At 35.3% G+C, this 25,860-nt stretch overlaps 3 protein-coding genes across 7 annotated transcripts in view; 1 reads left to right on the top strand and 2 right to left on the bottom strand.

Moving 5' to 3' along the window:
- Positions 1–2,586, bottom strand: part of LOC124645193 (anoctamin-1) — a 34,847-nt gene extending 32,261 nt beyond the window's left edge. For 4 of the 5 annotated variants that reach the window (XM_047184987.1, XM_047184970.1, XM_047184962.1 and 1 more), the window contains exon 1: positions 2,042–2,586. In XM_047184987.1, coding sequence (XP_047040943.1) covers positions 2,042–2,272 — 231 coding nt within the window. In that variant the 5' untranslated portion in view covers positions 2,273–2,586. The remainder of the gene's footprint in view (positions 1–2,041) is intronic. The other variant, XM_047185011.1, reaches the window with a different exon arrangement.
- Positions 2,587–3,300: 714 nt separating this feature from the next.
- LOC124637821 (dolichyl-diphosphooligosaccharide--protein glycosyltransferase subunit STT3A) lies at positions 3,301–16,298 on the top strand. Its single transcript, XM_047174512.1, has 14 exons — positions 3,301–3,552; positions 3,978–4,145; positions 5,338–5,498; positions 5,914–6,111; positions 7,568–7,759; positions 8,154–8,307; positions 8,891–8,968; positions 9,303–9,463; positions 10,018–10,182; positions 11,136–11,324; positions 11,820–12,039; positions 12,390–12,578; positions 12,959–14,145; positions 15,264–16,298. Exons 1-13 carry the CDS (start codon positions 3,450–3,452, stop codon positions 13,102–13,104), a joined length of 2,124 nt encoding a protein of 707 aa, XP_047030468.1. The 5' UTR covers positions 3,301–3,449; the 3' UTR covers positions 13,105–14,145; positions 15,264–16,298.
- A 174-nt stretch (positions 16,299–16,472) lies between these two features.
- On the bottom strand, positions 16,473–23,485 carry LOC124637830. Its single transcript, XM_047174526.1, has 7 exons — positions 23,255–23,485; positions 22,927–23,093; positions 22,348–22,525; positions 21,266–21,423; positions 20,634–20,808; positions 20,188–20,312; positions 16,473–16,669 (listed from the first exon to the last, which is right to left on the bottom strand). The coding sequence occupies exons 1-7, from the start codon at positions 23,301–23,303 to the stop codon at positions 16,541–16,543; spliced, it is 981 nt and encodes a 326-aa protein (XP_047030482.1). The 5' UTR covers positions 23,304–23,485; the 3' UTR covers positions 16,473–16,540.
- Between the last annotated feature and the right edge of the window lie 2,375 nt (positions 23,486–25,860).

Below are 25,860 nucleotides of genomic sequence, written 5' to 3' on the forward strand. Positions count from 1 at the left end.
GTATTACGTACTTTGGGTGTTGAACGAAAACGTTTTAATGTAAACAAATGAAATATTCTCAAACATGCGCTCTTTGATCTCTATTTTGGTTTGCTTGTTTTTGTACATTTGTGTATTATGTTTAGTAATATTAACTCGCGATATTAAATTAACTGAATATGCAGAATAGGCTAGCAAATACATTTTACAATTATTAAAAAAATACTAAATATCTATTCAAACACCATCAAACATGTTTCCTGTCCACGTATTTGGCAAAAGGCGCGGTCATCGACCCTGCATTTTTGGCGCTCATTTAATTTATAATATACTTATAGATGGGTATGAAAGGGCTGCCGTAGTATAATCTGAACTTATTAGATTTTTTAATTTTGATTGTCTTAAATAACAACTATCATGTTATTTATTTATCTGTTTTCCATACACTATCTTATTGGTATCCAGCAAGTTTTAATATCTTGTAAGAATTATTTCTTTCCTAAACTTTATTTTATAAGATACATTCTTATAAAATAAAGTTTAGGAAATTCCAATTAAATCTAATTTTATAATTTCCTACATTTAATTCTCATTAAAAACATTCATTTACTTTATGATTTTGACTAATGCTGTGATTGTTTCTATAACATATTTAAACTTTTCAATACTAATTGAAAAGTACACTAATGATTGTGTTAACAATCAATTATAAAACAAATGAGCTAATTATTTTAAACAGCTAAGTACCTGGCTGCATAATTTATAAATAGGTGATGAGGAAAACTACATTTCGACATAACAATATCTAAAACCATATTATTGGATCATAACATACATGTAGATGTTATTTTTCAGTTTACAAAGGTTACCTACAGGAAAATTTCATAGATTAGAATTTGTATTTTTAAACGTTGGCCTTGATTCAATTTTGACTGGGAAATCCCAATCATATAAACAATACAAGTTTTTCAGAGACTTACAACTGCGTTTTTTGCTGCAATTACAGTTTGTTTTCAGTACTTTTTTTCCTCACAAAATATTTTGTGATACGTATTTTTAAATAAATTTTATTACAGTGGTAATTGTACTGAATAACATTTTTTTTCAAAGAGTTGCAAACTCTGATTGTTCTACAAACAATTCAAAAACAAGCTTTTGAGTATATATTTACTAGACACACATACTTAATTACATGTTGTAAGTGCCTAACACTTATTTTGATAAGCACCCTGTGGCTTAAGTCCCTACCTACTCACAGCTGGATAGCATGCTTTCCAGACAGATTTTTCCTTATAACTTAAGAGGGTTTCTGTTATAACTACTAACTATTTTTGCAAACTTGTTATAATACAACATATTATTACCTATGTATTTTTGGTACATAAAAGGCTATTTTCAAATTCTTAAATAAGTAAACTTATCCTAAGACTGTATATCTCCCTTGTAGATATTGGATAATGACTATAAAAGTAATGGAGTAGCTGATAAAGCAACATCATTAATAACTACGGATACTATAATCATGTAGCAGCACTATTATTACTCAACATCGTGTTTTCTGATTTATTTCATTGAACTTACATTTCTTATCACAATATTGTTTTCTGTTATCTGAACATTACAGGAAACATGTGTAAAGATTATCTCATAGCCACACTGAATTAGATTTTTTTATACAAGACTTAGAAGATTTAAATTTAAAAGCACCCAGCTCATTTATAATACCAAAAAGTTTTTATGTGTCATGCAAGCACTAAACATGTTGACCTTTGCCATAAAAAAACAGAGGCTCATTAATGGTCACTCTGTATAAAAAAAAAAAACAAGTCAAAGCAAAGTCCAATGCAATGCAGGCAGCATTAACTAAAAATCACCTTGAAACTGTTAATTGTTTTAAGTCATGAAAGAAATAATAGAAACAATTTGAGCCTAATTATGAATAAACTGTATTACTGCTTCTGGAAATATTAGGCAGTAAAAAACCCACTCATTAGTGTCAAGTATAGGAAGAATATTCATAGCTTTATTAATAGATCTCTTAAAAATAAAAACATAAAAATACCTCGTGAAATGGTCCTTCTCCATCTTGGAACAGTTGTTGGAAGGCAAGCTCATTCCTTTGTGCGTCAGACAGGAAGGATTCCGTTTCCCCGGCGTCAGATCTCTTGTGGTGCAGCTTTACACCTCCCGCGTAAATAGGAGTCACTACTTTAGGCGTAAACACATTTTCCTCTACCCTCACAAGCAGAGGTTTTGGCACATCCTCTTCGAGAGATGGATCTCCGTCAGACATCACATAAAACTAACACGCCAAATACTTTCACACCACTACTTAATAACTTTTCGCACGGTTCATATCCAAGATGAGCTTTTCCTTCCGATTTATTAGTCATACACGGAACCGTACTATGACCAGATTTATCTCGTTTTCTTTCACACGATCTACAACTTTGAACCGAATCTGAATTAAAAACAAACGTATGTATATTTATTTAGATATCTACAACAAGTACGTTGACTGTTTTATCTAATCTACGCTGCTTCGGAAGCCGAGACAACGCGAAACTATTTCAAGGGGAACGAAGAAAAGAAAGATCTTTTTGTATCAGACTGAGAATGACATTCATATCACAGAGGCAATTAAGCTAATTTGGTATTCACATGAGATAGTACTATAGAATTTCTTGACACATAAAAGAGATGCAAACGTTAACGATGCTTAAAATGTAAATACGTACGTATGACGTCTGACATTTAATTACGTAGAGCTGCACCCGTAGTATATTTTGAGGTGTCGATAATTTTGACACCCATTTTGAGATTTTACATATTATATTACATACAACGTATCTGCGTATAGCCTTAAGATATTAAGTTTACGTATGGAGTCAAAGAACAATGTTATAGCAGTCATTTTTTTCTTTTTTTCTACGTTGGTGAGTCACAAATAGATAGCGATTGTTTCGATTTTATTTCGCAGGTCAATATATCTTGTCACTAAAACACATATTAAAAGAAAAAGAGCTAAAATTGAAAGAGTTTTAGTACTCCGGCATTCTACTATGCAAGGAAATCGATATGGCATTTATTTTTTTATCGATACATGGTTTTCTCTGTTTCTGACAGCAGGCGCGCAAGCAGTTTTGTTTTTAATTATCGCCTTTTACTTAATAATATTACTGAAATGTTTAAGCAGGAAATAAAATTTATAATTATTTAAGTCATTATTTCTAAATATTTTGAATATTAATTGTAAACCACTAGCAGACTATGTAGCATTGTAAAAATGCTATTCTTTTTACTATGGCAACAAATTATGCCACGCCGCTCATGATCTGTCAATTCGCGTCGCCGAAAAACGAAAAGGGATAGGTTGCCGGCGAAATATTTCTATTATATTATTTTATAAATATATTTACAGTGCTATTTATGTGCAATAATATAAAAGAGGGAAATATCACAAACCCAAAATGACGGTGGAGGTGCAAGCTAAGACGAGGCTCCCGCAGCTATCGTCTGACAAACAACTAACATTTATAAAATTGGCTGTTTTATCAATGGCAGCAATATTATGTGAGTAATTCTGGGAGTTAATAAGCATTAATATTAGTTTTAGAATCAGACCATAGCATGTCTTTTCGACAAAACATGATTTGTATCGATTTTTGTTATGACTTACGTGGTCATATTGTGATAAGCAATGGCGATAAATGTGCTGATTCAATGAAAACATAAAACGTAACTTGTTATATTTGTATCGGATAACAGTAATACCATGTGTTTACAGTTGTAAAACACCAGAAGTTAAAGTTATAACAGTGTTACGTTATGTAAATTGTAATAAACCGGCACCTGTACCATGTTTACGACAAGTGCCTTTTAACTCTCGAAAAACCAATAGGCTGTAAGCCTCGTAGCTTTCTAAATTCTTATTTAATTCTACCCATACTCATAGAACAATACAAAATACTAATATTTCTATTTTTTTGCATTTCCAGCCTTTGGAACGCGTCTGTTTTCCGTGCTTCGCTTCGAGAGCGTGATCCACGAGTTTGATCCTTATTTCAACTACAGAACCACTAGATACCTCACTGAGGAAGGGTTCTATAACTTCCACAACTGGTTCGATGATAGAGCATGGTATCCTCTGGGACGTATCATTGGTGGTAAGTGCTAAACGTATACTTTTAAGTAATCAGCGTTCTGTGACTACAAGGAAAAATAATAATTTGTAGAGCATAATACTGGCATTAGTTGTCATAACTGAGTAGCACAGCTACTTTCTTAGTGTTTACTCTTTTTTAGGGTTCCGTAGCCAAAATGGCAAAAACGGAACCCTTATAGTTTCGTCATGTCCGTCTGTCCGTCTGTCCGTCTGTCCGTCTGTCACAGCCGATTTACTCGGAAACTATAAGTACTACAGTGATGAAATTTGATGGGAATATGTGTTGTATGAACCGCTACAAAAATATGACACTAAATAGTAAAAAAAAGAATTGGGGGTGGGGCCCCCCATACATGTAACTGAGGGATGAAATTTTTTTTTTCGATGTACATACCCGTGTGGGGTATCAATGGAAAGGTCTTTTAAAATGATATAAAGTTTTCTAAAAAACATTTTTCTTAAAGTGAACGGTTTTTGAGATATCAGCTCTCAAAGTCGTAAAAAGTATGTCCCCCCCCCTCTATTTTTATAACTACGGGGTATAAAATTCTAAAAAAAATAGAGGTGATGCATGCTAATTAACTCTTTCAACGATTTTTGGTTTGATCAAAGTATCTCTTATAGTTTTTGAGATAGGTTGATTTAACTGTAATTTACGGAACCCTTCGTGCACGAGTCCGACTCGCACTTGGCCGGTTTTTTTTCAATACTGTTGTTATTATGTGGTCTACGACAGTTATACTGTATTATGTATTTTAATGGTGGAAGCTTGTTGTTAGAAACTTAGAAATACATTAAGTTATTAAAATTGTCATTAGTCTGTAAGTTTTCTAAGAATAAATAAATAAATAAAAGAAAAGACAGATGTATGGGTAAAGTTTTATATTGATACATTGCCTAGTTGTTACTCAGAAGGTGAAGCCTACAAGCCTACATGTGTATTTCCAAGTTGCATCTTTACACCTTTACTAAAGGTAAAGCTAGTACCAACAATATAATTTTACAACCCTCCAATCATTACTGAACAGAATATAAATATATTTCTTTGTTCAAAGAGGGCACAATAAAAATTCAAACTGGAAATCAGTAAACCAAACTAGTATGTCAGCTCAGTAGCTAATGTCTTATATATAAACTTATAGTTGTAATCTACATTCAAACTTCTCCAGCTAAAATCCATTGTCCATTTCCAGGTACCATCTACCCAGGGTTGATGGTGACGTCGGCCACCCTGTACAATGTGATGCAGTTCCTCAACATCACTATAGACATCAGGAATGTGTGTGTCTTCCTTGCTCCATTCTTCTCCTCACTCACTACTATTGTCACTTACCTGCTGACTAAGGAGTTGAAGGTATGTTCTTTCTTCAAATTAGGTCTAGTCTTGAAATGTGCAAAATTTGGTCCCTCAGGGTTACCAAGATACAAAATTCTTTTTTTGGGATTGGAGGAGTATAATCAAAAAAATTGCATACAAATACAGTGTTCTTTTTAGATTGTCCATACAAGTTTCTTACTAACCATTAATTAATATGTTTTTTTATTTAGCTGATATTGTTCCACTGTTGAGCAAAAGTTTTCCCCATGGCCTTCCATCCCTATTGTAAGCTTTTTGTGGCCAGTCCACGTGAAACCTATCCAAGCTATCATATCTATTAATATGCATTCTTAAAAAAAATATTCATCATTATTACCCTTATTTAACAAACAATTTCATCAATACCATTAGCAAAACTATACCAACACCATGTGTAATTCTTATTTCACAGGATGAAGGTGCAGGTCTAGTAGCAGCAGCCATGATAGCCATCGTGCCCGGCTACATCAGTCGTTCCGTCGCCGGAAGCTACGACAACGAAGGCATTGCCATCTTCTGCATGCTGCTCACTTACTACTTCTGGATCAAAGCGGTTAACACCGGTACTATCCTATGGGCTACTATGACTGCGCTTGCTTATTTCTACATGGTGAGTTATATTTTTTAAATAAATCTGTGGTTGTTTCATAGTAGTTCCCTGCTGCTGTTCGTAAGTTTAGTCTTGATAACTACACAATGAAAATAATTGTGATCTTCGCTAATAGTTATAAATACAGTTGAGATAAACATATTGCTGAACTCTAAAAAGTTTAAAGCAGTTATAAATCAGTGTTCAAAGAAACACTATGAATGCCTTTACCAAACAATAGCAACCGTAAAATTGCCGCCCATCAAATCGGCGTTTTGAAAACTGTAAATGATTTGCTTATTGTTTTGGTTAAATGGTGCAACCCACCGTAAGAAGTTAAAAATAAAACATGCGGGCGAAATCGCGAAATAGTAGCTAGTATTTACCAGTCAAGCTAAGTTACACCCAATTTCATGGTGACTTTAAAAATATATAAACAAAACTTCACGATTGTATTGAAATAAATCAGTTAATGTATTTACAAGATTACCGATAAAAATTGATTACTTTTAGCAATAAATAATCATTGATAATTTCTGATTGGTTTATTATACTTGGAATAATAAAGATTTCTGTGCCACTAACAGAAGTTTTACAAACCAATCATAGAGCATAAAGATGACAGTTTCACACTAATAAGTTTGAATTCTGAACTTTTTGGTTTTTGCTCTGTCGTACAAACATATGAATACTTTTTATTGCTTTCGTTATCAGTCCATGTGTGCCTTATGTACACATAAAAATTAATCTATAATGGCTTTAGCAATAAAAGAAGAAAAAGAAGTTACTTTTTTGCAATTTGTTGTAGTAAATTAAGGTTACTATTGTCATGGGATACCTAAAGGTCACTTTATGACATGTTGAAGTCTCTATTAATGTTCTGTACCTTTCTTAATAAAGTATATAACATACCAAGTAAACAACTCAATACAATGACGCATCACCGCCCGCTCACGCACACATGCAAACAACGTGTGCCTTTAATTCTACAACCACAACTCCTATAAGTATAGTTTGTTTGCTTCAATGCGCTATTATTAGGAACTACTCGCCAAAGACAAATTCTATCATAGTATATGTATGTATAATAGTATAATAGTCGACAACTATACTACCCTGATATGAAACCTTGCCCTCTCATTTACACACTCATTTCAATAATGGGCCTCCATTCCTTAAAAATCTTTGAAAACCTAGCTAGGGTTCCCAAAGTGAATAAAAGTAGGTACTCGCACAGATTATTCAAGTGAAAGGTAAAAATATAGGATATAATATACTTATGCGGAACAATAATCACAAGTTATAAAAGCCACGGAGGAAAAATATCCCTCTCCAGTTTTTTCTAAATTCTCCATGGATAAACTTAATAAAATAAAAGGGTTGCCAGCGCAGTGGTGTTCGGAAACGCGACAAATCCATTCAATTAGATCATTATATTTTATACCACAGCTTACCTACATTATATTTTTTTCCACAGGTCTCATCATGGGGAGGCTACGTGTTCCTGATAAACCTGATCCCTCTTCACGTGCTGGCTCTCATGTTGCTCGGCCGGTTCTCTGCTCGAGTGTACGTGGCATATAGTACACTGTACTGTGTGGGCACTATACTGTCTATGCAGATCTCTTTTGTTGGATTCCAGCCGGTACAGAGCTCGGAGCATATGCTGGTGAGAAATCTGTGATCTTTGTTTTTTTTTTGTGCAATTGAGTGTCGGAAGGGGCTTGCAAATAATGTGACGGTCAACTAGCAACACTACAAAAAAAGCCCCGTTGCTTTATGTAAGGAGACCACTCAGCAGTTCTTGTTACTGCAATGTACAAACCATTAAAATTCGTAAACGTAATACGTATTCGTATTTTCATTTACACAGTTTGGATTGTCAGCTAACTTAAACACTAAAAAGATGCTCGTCACAATAATGGCAATTGTAAACAAACTTATAATACTTATATTATTAAAATTAAGACTTCATTATTTCAAGTTAAAAACTACTTTTAACTTCTAAATATGAAACTAGGGCTACTTATTGAATATTTATAATTGTTTTCTAATTTTCCCAGGCGTTAGGAACATTTGGTCTCTGCCAGCTGTATGCCTTCACTCAGTACTTGCGTGAACACCTGTCTCCTGCCAACTTCGAGCTCCTGTTCAAAGCACTCCTCACTACATTGCTGGCTACCTTAGGAACAGCTCTCGTCGCCCTTACACTTACTGGTAAGTTATCAACTATACTATAATATTACAAAGAGATATAGGCTTCAGATACATTCGGTCTCTGCCAGCTGTATGCCTCCACTCAGTACTTGCGTGAACACCTATCTCCTGCTAACTTCGAGCTGCTGTTCAAAGTGCTCCTCACTACTCTGCTGGCCACACTAGGAACAGCCCTCGTCGCCCATACACTTACTGGTAAGTTAAAATTGGCCGTTAGTGACCTCATGATAGTCTAAACGTCACTATAGTCAAAGTATAGAATGTAAATTTGTGGCATTAAATAGCTTTGGATAAGCAAAGTTATTTGGCGGAGATTGGTCATGGAAAGTTTTAGAAGGGATGCTAAGTGTTTCTTCATCTTCCTCCAAAGTTTAAAGTTGAGAACAACAAGAACCTTTATTGAAAATGAAAAAGAAAAGATAACTTTTATTGCGCTAACATTCAAGTTTAAATGCGGTTTAAACACGAGTGTCACGCCGCTTGCCGTCACGACAATCATATCGATAATACCGCATTATTATTCACGTTAACAACGTTTATTTTACTTTTACTGTATGTTTAATGCTTATATTTATTGCCACAGGTAAAATCTCACCATGGACTGGGCGTTTCTACTCTCTGCTGGACCCCTCGTATGCCAAGAACCACATCCCCATCATTGGTAAGATATAATTTGTATTTTCCAGAAGTATAATTCGAAGATTCCCTTGCAGTCATTTTCAGAAAACAGACCTAGTAAAAGATTATCTAACATTCAAAATACAACCCTATTTTCAGTTACATAAGTCTCATATCAAGAGAGTACCGGGTTACGTACCGATTGTGCGATCAAAATACAACCTTTGAATATGTTCCATGTCCCACAGCATCCTTTATTAGAACATCCTTCTATTCCAAACTCAAATACTATTTTGTTCAATATGATTATTCGAGCTCTTAACAAACGTTTGAAATTCACCCTTACACTCTCTAACATAAGCTCCATTTCCCCACAGCATCGGTCTCGGAGCATCAGCCCACATCGTGGTCGTCATTCTACTTCGACTTACAAGTGTTGGTGTTCCTGTTCCCCGCTGGCCTGTACTTCTGCTTCAGCAAGTTGACTGACGCCAACATATTCATTATCTTGTATGGTGTGCTGAGTATTTATTTTGCGGTTAGTATCTATTTGTCGAGAGTATTTAATTGTTTTTGCTGGTAAAGGAAATATTGGACATTTCAAATTATAGTGAAGGGCTATTACTCGTATATCGTGAACTAGACTAGACTTTATCCCGTTTTTACGTAAGCATCATCCGTAAGTTGTAAGAAGTTCTATGAAATTACGAAAAGCGTCTTACTAAGAGGTTGGACATTTGTAAAATCGTAACTTTAAGTTTAAAACGTGAGCAAAAATTACGAGTGTAAGGCCGGCCTTGATTACTAAAACGTTGGTCAAAGAAGTTTTCAGTGTCCAAAAAAATGAACTAAAATCTCTTTGATCCATTGTAATTTTAATATTAATATTATATTTTTTGACAAACTTTATAATAGTCTGATCACAAAACATGATGACAAAGAAACCTTGAACGCGTCGAGTCAACGTCGAGTGCGAATTCCGTAGACTCCGCCCCATGATCTTTACACTTTGATCGCTGATTACCTCCCCCCTCCCCACTAGTCAGTCCCTTCATCACCAGCATATCTTGACCTTCTTGGTGACCGTTCCAGGGTGTGATGGTCCGTTTAATGCTGGTGTTGGCTCCAGTAATGTGCATTGTGTCCGGAGTAGCTGCCTCCAGTCTTCTGAGTTTACATGTCAAGGATATTGAGCCGAAGGTCGAGAAACACGAGAAGAAGAAGAAGCATGAGAATAATTTGGTGTTTAGGTCTGAGGTATGTATTAACTAGATTTTTTAAATAAAGGTGACAGGAAGGTTAAAAAATATTGGTTTTGAGTAAAATATTGTAATTAACGTGTGATTTTTTGGTTAGGCGTTTTGTAAATACATAACGCTTTTTTTTGTGCATTTATTTACGTTTATTTAGTCTTTTCGAATGGGTAAGTCAAAGTCAAAATCATTTATTAAAATAGGCTAATACGATTAGCACTTTTTAACGTCAAGATTTTACAAGAATGACAGCACCCCCAAAACGCCCCCCTTTCACCCCTTCCTAGTGTTATGGCTGGAAAGAAGAAGCGGTGAAGAACAAACTTCCCGGCAACACAGCTGTCTATACAATTTAATTATTATTAATTTATTTTACAATTATACAATTCAATTTTATCAATTATTAATTTAAAACACTGAAAAATACAAAATAAAATAAAGCACTTTTGTTCCACTTCAGAGCTGCCATCTGCGTTTATCTGTGAAATAATCATTAACATTATAATATGCCTTTTTAACAAGAATTTCTTTGATTTTGTTTTTAAAAGAACTGTCCGTTAATTCCAACAGATGAACTGGAATTCTGTTATAAATGCGTACACAAAGCCCCACAAATGAACCGTGCACCTTATGTAGACGATAATTAGGTGCGGTTAACTTATGTTTATTTCTAGTATTAAAATGATGTACGTCGCTGTTTTTACTATATGAATCTAGGTTTTGCCTTACGTATATTATATTGATATGATATGGTAAGACGAATGAACTGATTATGCAATTCTAAAGTCGTCCAGATAATCACTAAACAATTTCATTTTTTGTTTTTTTCGTTCCCTAACTAAAATAACGATTTAATCACACTTTTTTTTTTTAGTTTACGTATGGAACTTATCTTTATTTCAACTACATAAGCAGAAGACTACATGTATACTTACTTATTTTCCTACATATTCGCAGGTCGGTTTCCTGTTCGTGACAGTGCTCGGCTGTTTGCTGGTATCGTACGTGTTCCACTGCACGTGGGTGACGTCAGAGGCGTACTCGTCGCCGAGCATCGTGCTGTCGGCGCGGGCGCATGACGGCGCCAGGATCATCTTCGACGACTTCCGCGAGGCTTACACCTGGCTCAAGATGAATACTCCTGAGGTTCGTAGCATTTTTGGTTTAATATTCCTAGGTGGGCTTCCTATTCGTCACTGTGTTGGGTTTGTAGTTCGTCACTATGCTGGGTTTCCTATTCGTCACTTTCCCCCCTGAAATAACCGCAACTTCCCTTAAATTGGGTAAATTTAAAAAAGTTAAGTATTGTCTGTATGAGAATGATGTGAATGTCTACTGATATTTTTGAAGGATGAATGTTTCGTTCTGCCGCCTGCTTTTGCACTCTATAAGAGGAATAAATATTTAGAAAAAAATAACTATGTTTCCACTAAGCTACCTGATTCAATCCATTCATTGATATCCAGGTTTAGAAATATCTGATTATCTTATTAAATTGCAGCCCTAGTGCCCATTTTGAATGAACCATTAAATCAAAATTAAGTAAAAAAAAACACAGCCTGTATAACTTACTTTCAACTTACTATAGAATTGCAATAACAGCAAAAATACCTCTACACGTAAAATTCTAATTTGTTCCAGGACTCAAAAGTAATGTCATGGTGGGATTACGGGTACCAGATAACGGCCATGGCGAACAGAACGGTCATAGTGGACAATAATACGTGGAACAACACGCACATCTCCCGCGTGGGCCAGGCCATGGCCTCGACCGAGGACAAGGCCTATGAGATCATGCGGGAGTTGGATGTCGACTATGTGCTGGTTATATTTGGAGGCCTTGTTGGATACTCTTCTGATGGTAAGATATACAAAATGTTATTAAATTCATTTCCTAAAGGTTTGATGATAAATCAATTCTATATCAGTATTCAGTATTATAAATATTTGTTTCTTTGCTTGTTTGACTACATGGAGAGCTCTATAAAGGCTTCGAAATTACATGCACCAATTTGAAAAAATATTTCACTGTTGAGTAGCTGCACTATCCCCGAGTAACATAGGTTGTATTTCATCCGGCTATGAGAAGTAGTTTATACAGGAAGCTGGCGAAACCGCAGGAAACAGCTAGTATTTAAAATGATGGCCCTATACTGACGATACAAAATTGATAAAAACACCTCTAAAACCACAAAAAAACTTGTATTCCAGACATCAACAAGTTCCTATGGATGGTCCGCATCGGCGGCAGCACGGAGCGGGGCCGGCACATCCGCGAGGCGGACTACTACACCGGCGCCGGCGAGTTCCGCGTCGACGCCGACGGCTCCAGCACGCTGCTCAACTGCCTCATGTACAAGATGAGCTACTACAAGTTCGGACTCGTCTATACTGAAGGAGGTATGTACAAATAACTTGCTAAAATTATCATTACTAAATTATTATTTATTGGAAACTCATAGTTACAAAATGACAACTCTGAACAGAAAATGAAAAGTACACAGCAACTATAGGTGTCAACATGAGGTGGTCATGTTACAAATCAAAATTTTTGTATGGATTTTATATTTGCAGTCAAGTCATTTAACATGAGTTGTACTAACATTGTTGGTACAATTTTAGCCGTTAAAGACCTAGTTGTACCAATCAACTACATATGTACCCAAACAATAACCTGTATACTTGCAGCCCATGGTAAAAATCGACGATTAGACAACTGAAAATAGTTCGGTTATCGTTACACTTTGAGTTTAATAAATTAATCAACTTTTTATTTCTAGGTCGACCACCCGGCTTCGACCGCGTCCGAGGCGCCGAAATCGGCAACAAAGACTTCAATTTAGACGTACTTGAGGAAGCCTACACCACAGAGCACTGGCTAGTTCGCATCTACAAGGTGAAGCCGCTGCCCAACCGCGGCGTTTGAAGTCCGGAAGTCGCCGGCCACACCGGTAAATATCTATCAAGTTTATATTGGTACAGAAAGCTGTATTTCCATAAAATCGTGGACCATTTGCAACAGTGATTCTTGCAACGAATGTACGTACTGTTTAATATCAAGTTTGATCGCTATTCAGTGATATTACAAGTCTTAATTCAAGGAATGTGTGAGGCATTGTCCCTAAATGACTGCAGTGTTCTTGTGAATATTATGAGCATAAGGTCTTAGCAGTTAATAATATGAGCACATAAAAATATTCTACTTTAGAATTGTGAATATTATATTACCAGTTTCAGCATTTGTAACTATGACAGGGATGCTCAACCATAGGTTTAATTAGTAAGCTTCTTAGATTAAGCGCCCCTGGACTTACTTAATCTGAATTAAAAATATAGTACCTACCCACATTCTTGTACATATAAAACTGTTCCCTTTTACCTGCAAGTAAATGTGGCAATATAAACTTTAGTAATATTTACTGGTACAGCCTGCTATGAAACACAAATAAATGTAAAAATAAGAAAAAGTGATAAATTAATTGGAAAATATTTATATCTATATGCTAAAAGACAAGTTGGCCCTTTTTACATTGACTTAGAGCGCGTAACAACGACACGCTGAAGACACAATTGTGGCAGTTAAATTATAACAACATTTCACATTTAATACGAGTTTCATCCTCGCTGTAACTGCTGATATCACCCAGATAATGGGTTACAGTTACACACATCGGTCGACGCCCACCACAGGCCGCGGCCTGTGGGTGACAGTCAAGGGAAGTCTGTCTTCCGTACAGAATCAGGCCTCGAGTCGGTGGCGTAGTGTTGCCCGCGCCTCTCAGTGGAGTTGACTGCGGGCTTTCTAACATCTGGAGGGGACAAAAGCGCAATATAATTTTTGTGTTATCACGTGATTCAAAAATTATTTACAGCCAACTTGTATAATTCATTTGTATTCTGTCTGTTACAATGTCCTGTTAAAAAAGTCACAAGCTAAATATAAGCGTTTACCTATTCTCTGCATACAATAGGCATGATGACAGTAATCAAAAATCATTAAAATAATATATTTATTAAATTAAACTTGAAGCTTGGAATATAAAACGCGCATTGTTTTCTTTATTAATAATGTGATTAATATGTATTTTTATAAAATAAAATTACGAAATAAGGCAATCCGCCATGATATCTTGAACACCAATCAGAGCTCGTGACGTCATCTCTGAAAACAACTCGCGCGAAAGCGCGCGAACGTCACATTTCGTTATTGTGAACTTCCACTGCGATCTTTGTTTTTAATTAATTATTTATAACACGAGTTATGGAGCCCGGATTTATCAAGGCAAACAGCGCTAATTTGCCTAGAATGGATATCATAATGCTGGGAGAGTTTTTGGCATCAAATAAAGATTTTTGTTCAGCTGAATTTAGAAATGTTAAAACTTCCATGTAAGTATACTAGTTTAATTAAAAAAACTTCCATTTAAGTGTATTAGTTTAATTAAAAAAACTTCTATGTTAGAATATTAGTTTAATTAAAAACAATTTTAGTTATAAATAATTCCTTAAATAAACACATACATATAAATACATGATATGAATAAAATGCGTAATATAACAGCAATGAGAGATGAAACCTAACCTCGAAATAGTTATTTACATTATAAACTATGCTAGAATCTAGAGAACTATGTAATAACTTACATCAAAGTGATCTTCACAAAAATAAAGTTGTACCCTGGGCAATATTGCTTTTGAATCTCGCCTTGCAAGTTTAAGCCACTTGTTTCGTATTTTTTTATTGTGAGGAACGTACACAAATAACTTATCAGGAGTTGTTTTGAGATGTGTTCTTACACTGGGGGACCCCACAACACCTATGCACTTTCGAATTCATATTTAATAACACAAAAAACTTAATTATTGCACGAGCGTTGTTTACTTGCGTCTTGTAATTTCAGTCGTGACGTCACAAGTGACGACATGACACTGACAAGCGTTTTCGCGCCGGATTCAAAGTGGACAGAGAAAAATGCAATTATTTGATAAAAAAACTTCGCATTTTCTTAAAATTAATAATTTTTCATATAAAATAGACGTATACCTACATCATACAAAGGAATTTAAAAATTTGTCATCATGCCTATTGTGTCTTCAGCGTGTTCTCGTTAGACTTAACAACGTTTTTATAATTTTATAATAAGCGTGAAGGGAATGCAAGAGAAAATGAAAGAAATGTGTGTCAGCCACACTATTACCTGTTACGAGTGCAATCTTGTATGGATGTTAACGTTTTACTAATAAGTGTTTCTTCTCACTGGACTATTTACAAAGCTATAAAATGATCCATTATTCTTAAGCGGAAGACATATTGCACCAAACCCAAATAACATTGGAAACAGGTCAGGAGGAAGAAGATTCTTAATATGATTATTTTCTTTAAATAACTATATTAGTAATGGAAAACATGATGGATTTATTTTGAAAATTCTTTTCTATTTGATGGAATTATTTCTTATCAATAAAATTGTAATTACTAAACTATATGCTTTTATTTCGATCAAGCCTCTCTTACATGAACCTACTATAAGTTATAGTAAGCCAAGGAAGTGTCGTTCACCTCTTATATTTCCTACTTCATAAGGCTGAAAATTATGTATATAAATAGCTCTCAAGTTACATTTATTTTTGAAGTAATGTTACTATTTTGAAGACTCGATTACGAAAGTTCGAAATAATTCTGATAAATAGCACTTTTTATTTTGTAGAATATAGGCAATATTGCGCACTTTCGTAATAGTTTTAGCAGACTTATAGCATGTAAAATACCAGTTTATTACTTGTCTAGCTTAAGTTACGTTTTTCATATGAACTACCGATCATTGTGTAAACAGACTGCAGACTGAATTCTGTTTATCGCATAGTTTCCAAATGTATCTAAAAGTAATTATTATAGAGTAGATGTATGTTAAATAGTGGCTAATTCACTTTGTATATCTACCTCTATTTTATGTCTAGATTACGGACAACGCACAAATAGTCATCTGTCACAATATTGTAGTTTAAAATTCACTTGCCTGATCTATATTTGACTCGGAAACTAAATTGAATTATGATGTAAAGGAAATGTTGTATAAATTCTTTTTTTATTTTTATTTGAAATAAAGTTTATTGATAAAATATGTGTTTTATTTATACTTTCATATTTACTACAGCAATTATGTATTTTGGTAATGCTAAGCCCGCAGGCTAACTTGATGCAGAAAATAATGAGAGCTTTATAGCACAATTATAAATTTGCTACTGGGGCGCTAGTGTAGACAGTTACACATTACGAAAAAAAATACACATAAAATTAAAAGACAACATTATTATTAATTAAACATAAATTGGGCCTTATATACAAGAGAAAATAGTAACGATCACGCAACGTCTCCATCATCACTATGCTCTGAGCAGTCTTCAGGCAGAAACGTGTCGTCGTTGTTGTAGTCGCGTCGCGCGGGACGGACCCGGCGCCGACGCGGCTGCTGCACCGGACCGCTGCCCACCTGATGATGTATAGTGAACTTAGTAGGTGAGGTAAGTTATACGAAAAGACGTACTACATCCCGCATCCGGTTAAAAAGTAGTATATATCCGGGGTCCGATTCTCCTAATTTTACTTAAGCAACATACGATTCACATTCGACTGCGATCCAATCCCGACTCGATTACGATTGAAGCGTATGTGGCATTCCGCTATTTTTTCTTTGAAATAAACGTTTTTATCCTTTTCTGTCATTCATAATGAATCATTCTGTCTGCAAATGATTTACGATTGCAATATGATTATAGAGCAAACTACCGTATATACCAAAATCACCAAAATAGCAGACCAATCGCACACCAATCAAATGTCAATCGAATACGATTGGTCTTTTATTAGTAGCAGAATGCCCGATATGGTTAAAACTGCTATTGCGATCATATTGCGATTTGTTTTCTATTCGATTTTGACATTATTAACTTAGGAGAATCGGGCCCCCGTTCTCAGATCTAGAGACTTCAAAGTAATTTAAGGGCCTATGCACACCACGTTTTTTAAACGCGCCGTCGACGCGCGTTTGTAGCGATACAGACGCGATACGCACGCAAGACAGACGCAGCCTGTAGACCTTTGCACACCTGTATACATACAGACGCGCCGGTGACGCGCGTTTGCATCGATACAAAGGACAACAAACCGCTCTGCAGGATAAAAACGCGCCGGCGCACAGTGGATCCATTTTGAAAATTAGTGGACATAGGCAACAAAGTTCCAATATCGATTTGAATTTTTTTTATGTGATTCTTCATGATATTCCAAACAACTTTTACTCTTGTGAAATTTCTTCTAAAGTTGATAGTTTGTCTGAAAAAAAAATTAATTAGATTTTTTTGTATGGAGCGAATCACGTTTATTTTTTTTTCTTCAATTGTACGAATATGTTAGGTCTATGGCGTGAGTATATGATACCTAGGGTCATTCTCTATCCACAAAAAAATATACCAGCGCCGGCCATCTGCAGCCGCGCGAGTTCGGTAAAAAAATAATATTTTCTATGAAATTTTTTGCCTTTTAAAATCAATTCAAAGTATATTTTTTGACACACTTGGCTGTTTTCACCTTCTTCTTAGTTAAATGTATAGTTTTTATAGCACATAGGTAATCACAACTAGTAATTCTGGCAAAGGTTTAGTTATTACTGCATGTTATCGGTGACACCTGCATTGTGATTGACGACTCATTTGTTTATGCGCTCGTCTAAGTGCATAACAAACGAGTCACCGAATTTTCGAAAAAAAAAATTCGAAGAGCTAAGTACTTCCATCTCGAGAGCGCAAGTGATGTATAAAGAGCTAAGCACTTATCTTCAGAAACAGTACTTAGGCTCTGCTTTTCGAATAGTCGCTCGTGTACTTTGGATGGATAGCGTTTCTAGATTACTGGAAAGGTACTACTTTTGCCAGATTCGTTTTGCCGTTGTCTTTCGATTTTGTTAAGTTCCAATGCTGCAACTCTTCCTTAGAATTTTCTTCTACTATGGAAGTGGAACGTCTTTCTTTTGCTTATTACTTGAGTCGTCGAGCGGTTTTCTGTGCTCCTTTTCTGTAGAATGTAGGTGTTACCGCTTCCGTAGTACATACTGCAAGATTAGGAACATGGGAATTCATATCCACTGGCTCAGATAAGGATGAAGATGTTATCGGTGGCACCTGCATTGTGATTGACGACTCATTTGTTTGTGCGCTCGTCTAAGCGTAAATGTACTAATGAGTCATCGAAAAATGCTCGTCTCTGATTGGCTGAATAATTTTCAGTCATGTATATGTTCACTACTTGAGTTATTAACACTGAATGTAAATACAAAGACATTCATTAAGTATCTTTAGTTTCGCTCTTGTCGCTTATTTGTGAACACAGTGAAAAACTTTTATTTTTATATTTACGTTCGAAATACGGCTGAATTCTGTACCAACCTAGATCTTTTTCTGAAATTAAGAAGTGGTGGTGACTTGAAAAGTTATGTTTCTATATGAAAAGTATAATTTCTGTTTTGAATACCACAGTTTCTGAAGAAGACAAAAACCTAATCAAGGAGTTCTGTCGGCTTTTTTGTGCAAGTCTAAATAAAAAGTGGATCGAGTCAAGTAGAAGTTAAAAAACTTTTATGAATCGTGTAAATAATCGCAAGTGGTTGGAAAAAAACATCAACTGGCCTGTTTGTGACAGTGTTGACCTGAGAAGTGAGTTGGGCTTTTCGGACGCAGCCTTATCTGAGCCAGTGGATATGAATTCCCATGTTCCTAATCTTGCAGTATGTACTACGGAAGCGGTAACACCTACATTCTACAGAAAAGGAGCACAGAAAACCGCTCGAAGACTCAAGTAATAAGCAAAAGAAAGACGTTCCACTTCCATAGTAGAAGAAAATTCCAAGGAAGAGTTGCAGCACTGGAACTTAACAAAATCGAAAGACAACGGCAAAACGAATCTGGCAAAAGTAGTACCTTTCCAGTAATCTAGAAACGCTATCCATCCAAAGTACACGAGCGACTATTCGAAAAGCAGAGCCTAAGTACTGTCTCTGAAGATAAGTGCTTAGCTCTTTATATATCACTTGCGCTCTCGAGATGGAAGTACTTAGCTCTTCGATTTTTTTTTTTTCGAAAATTCGGTGACTCGTTTGTTATGCACTTAGACGAGCGCATAAACAAATGAGTCGTCAATCACAATGCAGGTGTCACCGATAACATGCAATAATAACTAAACCTTTGCCAGAATTACTAGTTGTGATTACCTATGTGCTATAAAAACTATATATTTAACTAAGAAGAAGGTAAAAACAGCCAAGTGTGTCAAAAAATATACTTTGAATTGATTTTAAAAGGCAAAAAATTTCAAAGAAAATATTATTTTTTTACCGAATGATTACTCGCGCGGCTGCAAATGGCCGGCGCTGGTATATTTTTTTGTGGATAGAGAATGACCCTAGGTATCATATACTCACGCCATAGACCTAACATATTCGTACAATTGAAGAAAAAAAAATAAACGTGATTCGCTCCATACAAAAAAATCTAATTAATATTTTTTTTAGACAAACTATCAACTTTAGAAGAAATTTCACAAGAGTAAAAGTTGTTTGTAATATCATGAAGAATCACATAAAAAAAATCGAATCGATATTGGAACTTTGTTGCCTATGTCCACTAATTTTCAATATGGATCCACTGTGCGGCGACACGCGTCGACGGCGCGTTTAAAAAACGTGGTGTGCATAGGCCCTAAATAGGTTCCGCAGTTTTGGCGTGAAAGCCGAATAGACAGTTTCGCATTTATAATATTGGTAAAAGAACAAAAGCTAAGGAAGTTATGAAAATGTTGGAAGGAGCAAATAAAGAAAACGTGTTGAACTTACAAATGTATCTCAGTCACATATAGAACCTTCTTTTTAGAAGTCCGTTAAAAGACGAATTTTTAAAAAGGAGAATTCAATTAGTCAGAAGAAGTCTATTACTAAGTTATTAGTCTATATTAACTCACCTGTTCAACAAATTTATACGGGCCAGCCCCATCAATGAATGTTTCTCTGAAAGCTTTGTGCAATGGTTTCCTTTTGAACAACGCGCACTGTTCACTTAATACATCCGCTGCGCCTTCAGGTAGATCTGTTATATGACAACATTATGATTAACCATCAAACAACAAGAATAACCAAAATAAAACAAAATTTGTCTCTTATGGTTTTAAAAAATAAGAAATGAGGTAAGTATAAAGAGGTTGGCAGATCAAGACCTTAAGCTAAATTAGTCTAAGCCTAGACTAAATAGCTGATACAATTTTCCATACTTGTGGGCAGACCACACGAAGTACGAAAAGCTTAGCTCTTGGTCTGCAACTTCCATTGTACAGGATACGCAAAATATAACAGTGCTAGGTAAATCTGGGTTGTCTTTAGTTAGATCATAATAATGTTTAGATCCCTCTACCTATTTCCTTGAAAGAGAACTGCTTGGGCCTGATATCATAGAGCCGGTAGTCCAACATGAGCACCATGTCAAATTGTTCAGCCTCCTCATCCATTTCATTTTGGGCTACAAATGCTATCTCTATGTGCGATCCATCTTGGAATTTGAATAGCTGAGCTTCTATGTTCAGTAATTTCTGTGAACAGATAATAACAGAGTACTTAAGTAAGTTGGAAAACCAAGATGATAATGAAAAGATTGGTTAGATATATGTAGAGGCGAAAGTTTGTGGATGGGTGTGTGTGTGTGTGCAAACAGCTAGAAATATTTCGATGCAACTTGGCAGTTAAATGACAGAATAACATAGGCTGGTATAGTTATCGGCACGGATAATGAGCTCTCGGCGGAAGAGTGGGGATCGCTTTGCACACTGTTCACTTAAGGCAATAAACCAATAAATCACTTCTCAGGTGAAGGTCAGGGCTCAATATCCTTGCCAATGACTATACATTTCCTGGCGCAGTAGTTGCCTCCACATGCGGGTCAAACCGCAGGCGGAAGGTATCACACAATATCAATAAAAATACTAGGTAGTATAAAAATATAAAGTTCATATGTGTTATTGTAATGACAATGTTTCTATAACATCTTACTTTTAAAGCCTCATACTGCTGCAATCTATTGTAATAAGCCACAAGAGCCTTTCTGATGGCACCGAGACAGCCAGGCAACATGATATTGTCGAAATCTTCCATTACCGCATCCAAATTGAAGCCCAGGGGTAGAGATGACTTGGAAACTTCATTTACACCTATGAAATACATTGGACATGTTTACAACTGTTTCTTACTGTCTGTTCTCTGTGGTTCCTCCTGCATCCTGAAGGAGTTAGTTCTCCTAACAAGATAAAAAAATTCTAAGGCTACCTATGTACCAAGTTTCATTGAAACGAATTCATTGGTTTTGATATGGAAGCGAGATACCATTTATAATAATTGTATGGATGTTGACAAACTTAATTGTTTTCTTAAATGTGTTTGTAGTAGTTTGAGCACTTGACAGTCCGTATCTTAGTATCTGATTTCAGATCAGTTTTTAACACTAGGATTATAAATAAATGAAAAACTAAAATAAAAAAACCGGCCAAGTGCGAGTCGGACTCGTGCACGAAGGGTTCCGTAAATTACAGTTAAATCAACCTATCTCAAAAACTATAAGAGATACTTTGATCAAACCAAAAATCGTTGAAAGAGTTAATTAGCATGCATCACCTCTATTTTTTTTAGAATTTTATACCCCGTAGTTATAAAAATAGAGGGGGGGGGACATACTTTTTACGACTTTGAGAGCTGATATCTCAAAAACCGTTCACTTTAAGAAAAATGTTTTTTAGAAAACTTTATATCATTTTAAAAGACCTTTCCATTGATACCCCACACGGGTATGTACATCGAAAAAAAAAATTTCATCCCTCAGTTACATGTATCCCGGGGGGCCCCACCCCCAATTCTTTTTTTTACTATTTAGTGTCATATTTTTGTAGCGGTTCATACAACACATATTCCCATCAAATTTCATCACTGTAGTACTTATAGTTTCCGAGTAAATCGGCTGTGACAGACGGACAGACGGACATGACGAAACTATAAGGGTTCCGTTTTTGCCATTTTGGCTACGGAACCCTAAAAAAAAACAAGGGCACTTGTAACAAAAAGTTACAACAAGAAACACTAACCATTTTTAAGTTCTATCCTGAGTCCATGTTTGACCTCATACTCGGAGGGGTGCTGCATATGATAGACGATGCAGCAGTGGTCTTCCAACACATAGGACTGCACCTCCATGCCGGAGAGCACTGACATTAGCTCCAAGTCTACCTTCAACCTATCTACTGCATTTGACAGACATATTTTCTGCAAGTTTGAAACAGGATTTTTTACTGTAAATATTAATCGATGACAATAGATGTGTGAGTCATCTTATATTTAATGTAAGTTATTCAAACTGTCAAGTTAAATATTTGTGATGTACTTGAAAGCAGTTTCCAGAAAATACATGATTGCAATTTGTAATACTGTACTGTATGTGGTGTGAAAAATGACAAAGGTAAGAGTTGGGTCAGTGCGTCGTCTTAGGGGCGGAGTCGTGTATGTGTTTGTAATGTATTGTATTAAGAGAGATCATAAACAGGTCTTATTTACATAAGGATAGTTTATAACCAAGACGGCTTGCTTCCACTCAGTACATTCATTGAATTGGCTCACGTCCTCTCTTCTCAGTCCTCACAAATAAAAACCATGCGGATTGCAATTACCTGCGGCCTTGTAGTAAAAGTTTCGCGCTTTTTCTTGACTGGTGAAGCTTTATGCCTATAACTGTTGCGTTGTAATTGAAACATTTCATCTTTTTTCTCTTTTAACTGCAGTTCTAGTTGCTCTATCTCTTCCTGTAACTCCTTGCTGTCTTCTGGTAGCTTGGAAGCTAAAATGTACACACGAATGTTGAAGACTTGAATTAATTGGATTGTTTTCGAAATATGGTGTTTAAGAGTATTTGGATCAGTATGATGAGCACCCTTTGCTACACTTTGACCGTGATTTCTAAATCCGTTTCAATGTATGATAAAATCTCAAGTCTCTTACCTCCTTTCCGGAACATCTTCGTAATTTTTAACTGTTTTGTGTGTGACATTGTTGGGGATTTATTAAGAAACACACTTTTAAAAACGTAAACAATAAACAAATCCAACTGGTCCACAACGGAATTTTCAAACTTTTGACAGTTAGGTTCTGCAAGTTGGCAATATGTGATTGAATGGAATGGAGTGAATTATATAAAATGAAAATCTGTTTGGATCCATGTTTGGATCATAGACATAATATTAGTAAACAGGACTGCGCATATAAACCCAAAAAACGAGCCGAGTGAAACAGTTAGTACGGAGGCTGTCTGTCCCTTTCTAATAGGGTGACTATGAGATTAAGCTATGTGAGACAAATCCAAATTTGCTAAGATTATTAAACGCAGATTGGAATTGAAGTTTTAACTTACGCAGTTTGTGACCTTAAGATACTTATAAAGGCTTTTAATAATTAGCGGGAATTAGCAGTGTAAAAGCAGGAAGATTCGAAGTGAAGACTGTTTTTTTTGTATTTCTACTTCATATATAGACTGCTGAGCCATTTATGTCGCCTTTCTTCATTTTTTGGGAAGCTATAACAATAGTACAACAGTTTTAAAATCCATCACTCATATTTTCACTCATTACAAGAATTCATGGGCACCCTAGTTGTTTGGTTTACGAAAATGTTATTATTAGCTAACCTGTGGAACGGTATATTGCAACCACCATAGGATTCACTTTTACACGTATAAACGCAACACTTTTTCACCATTTAAATAGTTTAAATTGATTTAATACAAAAAATATAAACAAAATTTTAAATGCTGATTACGCGCCAAGAATGTTCAGGGTTACCGCTAGAAAAAAAAAAAATAATAATAAAAATTTATGTTTTAAGAATAATAATTTAAATAAATAATTTATTCGTATGATAAATTAATGCGATTTTTATTAATTTGTTGACTTACAATTGTTAAAATAAGATAAAAATATATGTGATTCAATTGTTTTTTTGGGAAGACAAAACTGTTGATCACAACATTTTTTTATGCTGGCAAGGTGTTAGAAAGAGACAAACGGCCTCCGTTCTAACTATCCCTCTCGGCTCGGATTTGCCTCTGTGTATTATGCAACAAATTTAGTACCTTATTGCGTTGGAATGGAGTTCATTTTCGTAAATATATATTTCGAGCGTGCGCAATCTTGTTTATTATATTACATCTATGGTTTGGATCATAGATATAATATTACTAAACAAGATTGCGCACGCTCAAAATATATATTTACGAAAATGAACTCTATACTAACGCAATAAGGTACTAAATTGGTTGCATAATACACAGAGGCAAATCCGAGCCGAGAGGGATAGTTCGAACGGAGGCTGTTTGTCTCTTTCTAACACCTTGCCAGCATAAAAAAATGTTGTGATCAAAAGTTTTGTCTTCCCAAAAAACAATTGAATCACTTATATTTTTATCTTATTTTAACAATTGTAAGTCAACAAATTAATAACAATCGCATTAATTTATTCGTATTTATTATTAAAACATAAACAACATAAATTTTTATTTTGCTTTTTTTTTATTTTCTAGCGGTAACCCTGAACATTCTTGGCGCGTAATCAGCATTTAAAATTTTGTTTATATTTTTTTGTATTAAATCAATTTAAACTATTAAAATGGTGAAAAAGTGTTGCGTTTCTACTTGCAAAAGTGAATCCTATGGTAGTTGCAATATATCGTTCCACAGGTTAGCTAATAATAACATTTTCGTAAACCAAACAACTAGGGTGCCCATGAATTCTTGTAACGAGTCAAAATATGGGTGATGGATTTTAAAACTGTTGTACTATTGTTATAGCTTCCCAAAAAATGAAGAAAGGCGACATAAATGGCTCAGCAGTCTATATATGAAGTAGAAATACAAAAAAAAACAGTCTTCACTTCGAATCTTCCTGCTTTTATACTGCTAATTTCCGCTAATTATTAAAAGCCTTTATTAGTATCTTAAGGTCACAAACTGCGTAAGTTAAAACTTCAATACTAATCTGTGTTTAATAATCTTAGCAAATTCGGATTTGTCTGACATAGCTTAATCTCATAGTCACCCTATTAGAAAGGGACAGACAGCCTCCGTACTAACTGTTTCACTCGGCTCGTTTTTTGGGTTTATATGCGCAGTCCTGTTTACTAATATTATGTCTATGGTTTGGATACACAATTAGCATCCCTCTAGTGTGTCCGCATATCCGCCGTATCCGCACATCCTAATCCTTTTTATGACTATTCTTTTTAACACTGTATCAAAAATGTAGGTGGACTGAAAAGAAGGCTTTTTTCAGATGTATCTGCTTGATCTCGATCCTTCCAAACATTCTAGGGTGCATTCAACCGATTCAAATCAAAACTAGCGTTCATGACATTGGTAATCCTTGGGTTCTAGCTAGGGGAATTATTAGCGACTTACGATGGCATCTTACATTTATTGTAAGTTAGTTACATAAGAAGCTACTTACGAGCGCAAAAGTGTAAGGCTGGTCACACATTGGAAGTATAAAGGTTGTAAGGTATTTGAGTAAGTATTTTCATGTATGAGGGAGGGATAAAAAATCCAGAACAAATAAAA

The sequence above is a fragment of the Helicoverpa zea genome, chromosome 2 (genome assembly GCF_022581195.2).
Source record: "Helicoverpa zea isolate HzStark_Cry1AcR chromosome 2, ilHelZeax1.1, whole genome shotgun sequence".
Lineage (NCBI taxonomy): Eukaryota > Metazoa > Arthropoda > Insecta > Lepidoptera > Noctuidae > Helicoverpa > Helicoverpa zea.